The 9518-nt window shown below is 59.3% G+C and overlaps 1 protein-coding gene across 1 annotated transcript; it reads right to left on the bottom strand.

Moving 5' to 3' along the window:
* Window positions 1-1654: 1654 nt before the first annotated feature.
* SFTPB (surfactant protein B) lies at window positions 1655-9046 on the bottom strand. Its single transcript, XM_007104776.1, has 10 exons — window positions 8983-9046; window positions 8506-8636; window positions 8195-8266; window positions 7709-7834; window positions 6969-7121; window positions 6660-6755; window positions 3483-3666; window positions 3165-3325; window positions 2254-2334; window positions 1655-1717 (listed from the first exon to the last, which is right to left on the bottom strand). The coding sequence occupies exons 1-10, from the start codon at window positions 9044-9046 to the stop codon at window positions 1655-1657; spliced, it is 1131 nt and encodes a 376-aa protein (XP_007104838.1).
* Window positions 9047-9518: the final 472 nt, after the last annotated feature.

The raw sequence follows: 9518 nt of genomic DNA on the forward strand, positions 1-9518 counted from the left end.
CTCCACCAGGCAGGGGGGGGGGCCACCCCCCCCCCCCCCCCCCGCCCCCCGCCCGGCTACCTTCAGGGTGAGGCTGCAGCTTCTGCAGCCTCTTAAAGGGCAGTGTCTTTTCTTTTTGGACAAGGAGATGGCGCTTTGTTAGCATCCGTATGGGCGCTGCATTACATGGGAACTTATCCCCAGCGTGACCAGCCCCAAGTGAGCTTTGAGGAGATAAATCACAGCAGGAATCGAGTCACCCTGGCATTTCAAACAAAAATTGGGAGTTCAGCCTTACAAAAAGCAACAACAGCTCTTAAGCGGGAAAACGGTCACATATTGAAAATGCCCAGTCACCTTCCACCAGGCTTGAGCACTGCTGTGCTTACCTTTGACCACGCCAGGGGTTTCCTGATGTTTAAAAAAAGTTTAAGGATTTCACATGTGTATCTTTTCTGGTACTTTATGTTCCCATTTTTTATTCTTCTGAATCTTGAATTTTGTGAAAGTGTTAGCAGAATAATTACAAAAGCTAGGATCTTGTGCACGTGGAGATCGGAGTGAGGCAGGGCCCAGCTTTTCCCCTGCTGTCCTCTTGCAGCCAGGACTTGGAGAAGCACTGGGGGCCCACAACGAGATCCTCTCGGCCCAGCCCTGGGGAGATCTCTACCCTGTGAGAGCGAGGCTGGCTCAGGTAGTGTGTGAAGGTGGCCCCGGCCTGGAAACCCCCTCTGCAGACCCCCTCCGGAAGATGCAGCCTTGGCTGTGCCTCACACCCAGAGTGGACGGAAGTGGCTCTGGTTTCAGGCTGTGGTTAGAGATAGAAGAGACCAGGCTGAGGATTTGGGGAGCAGGCCGGGCTTCCCCCTGACCTGCAGATGGAAGAGGCTGGCCCCGGGGTGTGAGCTCCAGGAGGGCAGCGGGCTCAGTCCTTTATTCACAGCTCTGGCCCTTGCCCCTAGAATGTGGCCTGGCCACAGTCGCTCACTGCATTTTTAAAAAATGAGTGAAGAAATGAATAAATGACCTTTGTGTTGGGGTCTTGCTCTGGGGAGAATTGTAAAGTTGACCAGGTTTGTCCTCAGGGGCACTTCCCTGACCAGAGGCACCTGGCACAGAGGCTGCATCTGACCCACCCCTCCGTCCTAAGGTGCGACCTCTGACCGCATGACAGGGAGGGAGAGAGGGGTGTGTCTCAGGAGTGGGGAGACAGGTGATGGCGGAGTTCCTGGCCTCTGAGGGGGTGTCATCTTCGGGCAGCAAAGTCTGATTTCCACTGAGTTTCAGGAAAGGCTGGCCTTGGTCTAAACACATCCAAGACTGAAGAGTGCAGAGGGTGAGCTGTAAGGGGGAAGCCTCAGGCAGGCACGGAAGCCCCCCTGAGGGCTGGGCCAGGGCGAGGGAGCTGGGAGCTGGGCCTGGCACTGAGCGCACCACAGGGATTCTGGGCAGAGGCGTGAGCAGGTTCGAGAGAGGTCCTTCTGGTGAGGGTGCTGCCAGGCGGCCCTCAGGAGCCTCGAGTTTGGCCTGTGAAGACGAGGATGGAGCAGCCAGAATCAGTGGCTGTCCTTTCCTGCTTGGGGACAGAGGGGCTCCCCTGCTGATGGGAGGAGGACCTGCCCACACTCCCGTCAGCTGGGGGCCTGGACTCACCTGGCATGGCATTGAGTTCTCATCAGAAGTGGGGTCTGTGGACACACTGGAGAGGACTGAACGGGGTCATGCACACCCCCAGGGCCTGCCACAGGGACAGCATTAGGGCCTGAGGCCTTGCACCCCCCATTCCCAGCTCTGAGGATGTTAGGGAATCTCCTCCTGGAAGGGGCGGCTCTCACTCCACCTGCCACCTGGTGGGAGCTCTGGATGTGACCTCGTGGACTCCTTGGGCCACTCCCTGAGCCACAGGCCTTCTGGGTTTAGAGCTGGAGGAGGTGGGATGCTTGCCCCAAGACTCTCACTTTGTACCCTCCCATCAAGCACACACTGCTCAGTGAACACCCCCCATCCCAGAATGCACATCAAACCACACTCCTGAAAGCTGTCCTCTCCCTTCCCATACTCCTCTTTTTCATTCTTTCGTGGCTTTCTCTTGACTTCTCTGAGACTGCCTTTTCTATCGTAAAACATGCGAGGGCGTGTCCCAGTTGGGGGCCTGCACTGCCGGGGCTGCCCTGCACCCGGGGGGATGGGGCCCTTGAGGACCGTGGACCGGAGAGGGTGGGGGTCCTGGGAGCTGAGGAAAGTCCCGGCATCAGCTGGGGAGGGTGGGTGTACCTGGCAGGCGGTGTGGGCATCCCAGCCCCCGGACACTAGGGTCTGCAGCTGGGCTTCGTACCGCTCCACAAACTGCTCACACTGAGGAAGGAGACAGACACAGGGTGGGGTGGGCCCAGGCCCAGGGCAGGGCTCTCCTGCCTGGCTGTCCAGGCCCCCCCACTTAGATGGCTCACTCCAGGGCTCCCCCGGACCTCGTGTAGGTCCAGCCCTCAGTCCCCACTGAGCAGCGCCGGCTGCAAGGCGCCGAACAAGCCGCCGTGGGCTGAAATGGGGGTTTCTGCCAGGAAAGCCAGGGACATCGGAGGTGGAGGTACAGGGGCAGAATCTCATCCCCCTTTTCCCCCTCCCCCTAAATTTCAGTTCTGGAAGGCATCCTAGAGCTCATCTGGTCTTGGAGACCTGATGTGATGGGCAGTAGGGAGTACCATGTGGAAAGTGGCCTCCTGGGACGGGAGTCAGCGGGCTTGTCACCCACTCTCAGTACCGGGACTCCAGGACTTCAGGCCCAGCCCTCTCCTGCAGGGGGCTGGTCCCCACTGAGCCACACCGGAAGGAGGGTTGGCGCTGAGACAGGACTGGGACCCCGGAGAGACGGCCAGGCCCTCTCAGGCTCCACTGGCATTACTCATCTCCTGGTAGATGACCGGGCCTCCCTCCTGGTCCATGAGGGAGGCCAGCTGGTCCTCCAGAGCCCACACCCTTTGTCCAGAGACAACTCCTGACCTTAGCGGGTTTTGCCCTAAGTTACAGCGCCACCACTCTTTGGCCCACGTCCATCTGCCTGTCTGAGCTCCTTAAGAGCGGGGGAAGTATCTCAGTGTATCTCTGGCTGGGAAGCCTTTCCTGGGCTCAACACTCCACCATCGGCAGCCCCTGGCTCCCAAGCCCCTGATGTGCCTGCCCCTCACCTTTTGCCTATCCAGCCAGGAGCCCAGGCAGGCCTGGCGCATTGCCTGTGGCATGGCCTGCTCGCTGCTTTTCCCTGCCTGGGTGGTCACAGACACGCAGAGCTGGCACTCAGTGTCTTGCGGTAGCCATTCTCCTGGCAGGGACCCCAGAGCGGTGAGGGCTAGAGAGAAAAAACAGTCAAGGATGCCCTGCAGAGTATTCAGTTCCTGTCCTCACTGGCGCAGTGCAGGGGCACCTGGGAGGGAGAGGGTCATGCAGGGCCAGGTTGGGGAGGGATGAGAGTGGGCGATGGGCAGGCGCTGGGACTTCAGGCTCACCTGGGCCAGCGCCGTCCTCGCTGGAGCACTGGAGGATGAGGCCGCAGACCAGCTGGGGCAGCATGCGGTCCAGCAGTGTGTTTAGCAGGATGCCGACATAGTGCTCGGCCAGGCACTGGCAGAAGCCGCCCACCACCAGGGGTACCACGTGGCACACTTGGGCTACAGTTGTGGCCAGCGTACCCTGGGGTGGGGGCCGAGATAGGGCAGGGTCAGACCTTCTCTTGAAAGACCTAGTCAGTGCCCAGCACTAGCTGGGTACTTTGTAGACCTTACCTTGTTCCCCTGGAGAATTATTATGCTGTTTACAGATAAGGACCCTGAGCATCACAGAGTCCAGGGAACTTGCCCAGAATCACTGAGTTGGTGCAAGAATCAGGCCATGGACCCACCTTTGATTTCAAAGAGTCTGGAATTGCTGAAATTCCAGAGTTGCCCAGAGAGGTGGGCATTGCCAAGGCCACATGGCAGCCTGGGGCAGTGGCAGAACCAGACCTGAGTCTTCTCCCTCCTGACCCGGGCGTGATGTGCTTTCCCGCTCCTGTCTGTGCGCCAGAGCCTGCGGTTTCAGGAGTCCCTGGGGGAAGCCAGGAGTTTCCCCACCCCACCCTCAACTCCAAACACAACCTCCCAGCTGAGGGGCAAGGAGAGAGGCGGCAGGCACGCTCATCCTTCCGCTCCTTTATTCATTCAGCCAAGAACTTACATGCATGAAATAAGTTTCATAAGTGATATTGCACATCACAGGGAATATAGCCAATATTTTATAATAACTATAAATGGCATATAACCTTCCAAAGTTTTGTGAATCGCTATATTGTACACCTGTAACATATAATACTGTACATCAACTGTACTTCAATTTAAAAAAAAAGAACCTATATGCGGCAGGCTGGCCTGGGCCCTGCTCCTGCTTGCAACCCTCCGCTGTCCCCTAGCACCAGAAAGGCCGAGGAAGGAGTAGGAGTAAGTGCACAGAGGGACGTGTACTTCTCTGGGATGTGACACATTCCAAATGGCACGTCTCACCAAATGTACCCATTTGCTTGCATCAGATCCCACACTCGGCCTCCCCTCCTGCTATGACGAGGTATCCCTGCTCTGTCAAAAGCTGGCCCATCTCCTTGTGCATTGGGTCCACCCTGCCCCCACCTGCACACGTGCTTCACCTCTGCCTCCCCCTCTCTGTCCTGCCTCATTGCTATTCCCTTCTGCCCATTGGTCTCTTAGGATGTGAACACGCTAAAATAGCTTCTCTCATTAAAAAGACTCACCCCGGGACTTCCCTGGTGGCCCAGTGGCTAAGGCTCTGCGCTCCCAATGCAGGGGGCCTGGGTTCCATCCCTGGTCAGGGAACTAGATCCCACATGCTGCCACTAAGAGTTCGCATGCCACAACTAAACTTCCTGCATACCGCAACGGAGATCCTGTGAGCCGCAACTAAGACCCAGAGCAGCCAAATAAATAAGTAAATAAATATTTTTAAAAAAAGAGCCTCACCCATCTCCCCTCCCCTTCCCAGAAAAACTTCACGAAAGAGTTGTCAATACTTAATGCTACACTTTGGTCCCCGTAACTCCTCCAAAACAGCCCTCCAGGTCACCAGCATCCCCCTGGACATGTGTTGTCGATCCCTCAGCAGCTTTGGGGCCCGGTGACCACTCCCTCCTTGCTGAAATGCTTTCTTCTCTCAGCCTCTGTGACCCTCATGCCGTGGTGTCCCCACCTCCCTGGCTGTCCCTCCTCAGGTTCTTTCGCTGGTGTTTCCCTTTGCTTGGACCGGGCCTCCTTCTCCTCGACCTGGGATCCCAGCCGTTCCCTTGGATTTAAATACTGTCTGTAGCCTCGACTCTCAGACTGATGTCTCTGGACCTGGCTGGGGGATCCGGCTGCCTACTTGTCGCCTCCTCTTGCATGTTGCACAGGAGTCTTGAACTCAGCACGGCCAGGAGAGAACTCATGATTTTTCTGCTCAGACCTGTTTCTTCTCAAATCTACTCATCTCAGCTGGAGGCATTCCAGAGAACCCATTGCTCAAGCCAAAATCCATAGCGTCATTGCCGATTCCTCTCTCGTCTCCACTCCCCAGGTCCCGTCCATCACTGAGTCCTGCAGAGCGCCCGTCCCAGACACGTCCTCAGTCCCCCTCCTATCTCCACCCCCCATTTCTGCAATCATCTCCTTGCTCTCATTTTTCTCTCCCATCTGCCCAATTCATTCTTCAAACCGCAGGAGCTCCATCTTGCTGAAGTGTAAATCCAGTCATGACCTCCCCCTGCCTGAAACCCTTCCGCCGCTGTGAACTGCGTTCAGAAGCAGGCCCAGCGTTCCTTCACTTGGCTCCGGTGTTTCTCCCGGGCCCACCAACCACTCTCCCCGAGCCCACCTGAGGCAGCCACGCAGCTGACCAAGCTTGTTCTGCTCGAGGCCCTTTGCCCGTCGGTCCTCGTCATCCTCCAGGCCTCAGCTTAGCCATCACCTCCTCAGAGACGCCTCCTGACCACCATCCTAACCCCCCTCCCCCATCACTGTCCCTCCCCTCATCTGTTTTAATTCTCTGCTCTGAACTAACCACTACCTGAAAAAAATCTCTCCCACCACAATGCAAACTCAGGAGGGTGGGGACGCCCTCAGTGCCCTCCTCTGGAGGGGCCGACGGGGCAGGGCCTCTCCTCACTTGGGCCCCATTTCAGGGCAGGGCCATTGGGTGATGGTCGCTACAGGTCTGGAAGACCCCAAGTTTGGGGCAGGCAGGGATGGAGTGTCCATCTGCGGAAATTCTCCTTTTGTAAAATGAAAGAACCTTTTCTACAAAGACGACTGAGATTCTTTTCTGTACTTTGACACCTGGCATAGTGCCTGGCACACAGTCGGGGCTTCACAGTGGTTTTGTTTCTGTTTGTTTTTTTCTCCCCCGTGGCTTGAGGGAGCTTAGTTTGCCGGACCAGGGATTGAACCTGGGTCACGGCAGTGAAAGTGCCGAGCCCTAACCACTGGACCACCAGGGAATTCCCCACGGTCGTTGAACAGGATCTAGGCCTGGCACCTACCAGGCCCAGCCTGAGTGCCAGGGTCCCTTGGGTGGAGACACTGCAGCCAGCTGGCCCCTGGTGGGCGTATGAGGAGGGGTGGGGGGAAGTGGCCGTGTGGGCCGCCTTGTGGGTCCGGACACCTCACCTTGGGAATCACAGCTTGGATCCGCTTGATCATAGTCCTGCAGAGCCAGCAGAAGGGGAGGGGGATGGGAATGGGGAACCGCCGCTCGGAGAGATCCTGGGGGAGAGAAGCGTGCTGGAGGCAAGCTGGACGGAAGGCTCCCCCGGGCTCCGCCTCGCCCGACTCGCCTCCACTTCCGTGTCCCCTCCTCCTGCTCCTGCCGTAGGCCCTGCCTGGGGCTGCTGGTCCCCTTCCCAACGCTGGCCGTCCCAGGCCAGGTGTGATCCAGGGCCTCGGCCATGGCCCTCGCTCTCTGGATCTCCATCTCACCTGTGTCTGCGGCCCGGGCCTCGCCTGGAGGGCCCCAGGCAGCGCGGAGAGGACCAGCTTGTCCTGCAGGGGGCCTGAGGGCTCTGGCTCCTGCCCTGGCTCTGGCTGCCTGCGTTTGCACAGGCCCAAGTGCTCGCAGGTGGCCTTCGGGCTCTAGGGTACAACGCAGGGTGAGAAGGTGATTGGGGTGGGGGAGGGGACCCCACTCCCCCTCCGTCTGGCTCCAGGACTCAGGCACCAGGCCACTGCCTTTAGGCCGGGAATGGGGGAAGCAGGCTGGTTTGGAGCTGTGGTTTAGGACCCTGTCGGGGTGGAGAGGAGACCAAAAGCAGAGAGGGGGTCAAGCGGGGGTTTTGGGGCACGTGTCTGGGAGTGCGCGTGAACGAGCGTGAGCGCGGATGTTTGTGAGGATGAGTGAGTGTAGGTACGTGAGAGTGCGTTTGTCGTGCGAGCGTGTAGACGGCGTAGGTGTCGCGTGAGACTGTGTGCAGCGAGCGTGTGACCGAGTGTCTGTCTGTGCGAAGGGTGTGAGGGTGTGTGCCGGCGCCTGAGAGCGTGCAGGCCCACCGTGTACAGCTGAGTGGGAGGCGCTGTCACCGGGGTACAGGCCGAGGGGCACTGAGTTTCCTGCACCCCGTGTGGGCAGGGGGTGGGCTGCCACGTGCGGGGGTAACTCAGGGACAGGGTGGGCGTGAAGGCCGTGCAGGAGGCAGGGTGGAGGCGAGGCGGGAGGGCCTCACCATCTGGCTCTGGAAGTGGTGGACGACCAGTGAGAAGTAGGTGTCCAGCATGTGGTGGCACTGGGACCCCAGCAGCTTCAGCGGGAAGATGTCGCACTCGTGCTCCAGGAATTTGCGTATCGTGCCCTGGGAGGCAGGCGGGAGAGGGGACCGTCAGCCTGGCCTCTCTGAGGTCTGCCCCGCCTGAGCCCCTGGACACGGGGCCATCGCCCACCTGACTGGCCACCTTCACCCAGGGCCCTGGAGTTGGGAGGGTGCTAAGGAGCCGCGTACTTGGGCACAGGCGTGGCTGCTCCCCTCAGGAAAGACCGTCTCTGGCTGTGCTACTGAGCTCACTTCCAGGGCCCTCTCCCGGCCAGGAGGCGCCTGGAGTCCCCCCGGGAAACCCAGGCATCACCCCCGAGCTGGAGATGGCTCCCTTAAGGGGCTAACCTCTTCCCTACCTCTTAATCCCCAAGCTTCAGTCCAGGGTCTGGGCCTCATTACCTGGGACACGACCTCCTTGGCCATCTCGGTGAGAATGTGGGTGATGTCCACACATTCCTGGCACAGGTCATCCTGAGGAGAGGGCCCCAAGTTGGGGCACATGAGTGGAGGCCATGCTCCCAGCTCAGGCGGCTGAGGCTGATAGGGTGCTCCAAGACACAGGCAACTGCCCGCGATCCCATCCCATCCCATCCCATCCCATCCCATCCCATCCCCTACAGGGGCTCCAATCCCTCAGGCCCATCCAGAGCCTAACCAGGACCCTCTATCCCAAGACCTTTGGTCTCAGTGCATCCTTGGGTGGTACTCACAGCTTCCACATGTCCCCAGACTTCCTGCAGGCAGTGCCCTAGGGCTCTGCACTGCAATGCTTGCTCCAGGCTTTGGCACCAGAACTCTGGACCCTGGGCACAGGCCAGGGGTGAGGTGGTCCCGACAGCGGCTGTTTGGGGCCAGAGCAACCTTGGGGTCCAAGCCACCCCTGGCACCCTGGCCTCACCCAGCCTCCAAACCCAATTTTACTGGGACGCATGACCGTTAAACATGCTGGAGTCGGACGGCTCTGGGTTCTACCTGCTATAGCGCCCGCCAGCTGTGCGACCTTGGACAAGCCCTGGAGTTTCTCTGAGTCAAAAATCCCTCATCTTTAACACGAGGACAAGGTACAGACTGAGGATAATGCCTGGGACAGAGCCAGGGCTCAGTAAGTGGTGGAGGAGGTCGCGATGTCCCCTCCACACCTGGCCCCGGGGTGCCGAGTGGGGTGAGGAGAGGCTGGGGAGACTTACCAGTGCCTGGACCACAGAGTGCGGACAGCAGGAGCAGCCACGGCAGCAGGTGCGACTTGGCCATGGCACCTCCACAGCCTGGACACCCTGCCTGGGGTGGGGCCCTTATAGCTGGGGGCTGGGGTGTGGGAGCAGAACTCTGTGGGAGCAGCCGTGACCTCAGTGTTTGCCTTTGCCCTGGAGGGCCCTCCAGGTGCTTTGCTTTGATCCCCTCCTCTTGCCAGAAGTGACACTCCCGCCAGCCGCCCCCGCCCCCCGGCTGCTGCCTGCTGCCCGTCCCGCTCCCCTGGGAACCCCTGCACAGGCACATCCTATCCCCCATGGGCCTGGACTCCCGCTAACCAGGGGGGCTCTTGAGCTTTCACATCTGCTCCCATCTCTCTGGGTTATGGAAGGGAAACTGAGGCAGGACCAGGGCAGCCAGGGTGACTCCTCCCAACTCCCGTCTCTACCCCAGGCCTCTCAGCCCTCCTCTGCTCTTGAGCAATTGCTCTTAAGAGTTTCCTGCCTGGCTCTTGACCCAGGGTAAGCACCGG

The sequence above is a fragment of the Physeter macrocephalus genome, chromosome 12 (genome assembly GCF_002837175.3).
Source record: "Physeter macrocephalus isolate SW-GA chromosome 12, ASM283717v5, whole genome shotgun sequence".
Lineage (NCBI taxonomy): Eukaryota > Metazoa > Chordata > Mammalia > Artiodactyla > Physeteridae > Physeter > Physeter macrocephalus.

Bases quoted from the DNA above. Each gene is read 5' to 3' on its own strand.
- SFTPB (XM_007104776.1), bottom strand. From the start codon at position 9,046: ATGGCCAAGTCGCACCTGCTGCCGTGGCTGCTCCTGCTGTCCGCACTC. The intron at 8,267-8,505 runs GTGAGTACCACC...CCCTCTCCTCAG, and splicing joins TCTGGGGACATGTGGAAGCT to GATGACCTGTGCCAGGAATG. The intron at 2,335-3,164 runs GTGAGGGGCAGG...CTCCTTCCTCAG, and splicing joins CCTGGCTGGATAGGCAAAAG to TGTGAGCAGTTTGTGGAGCG.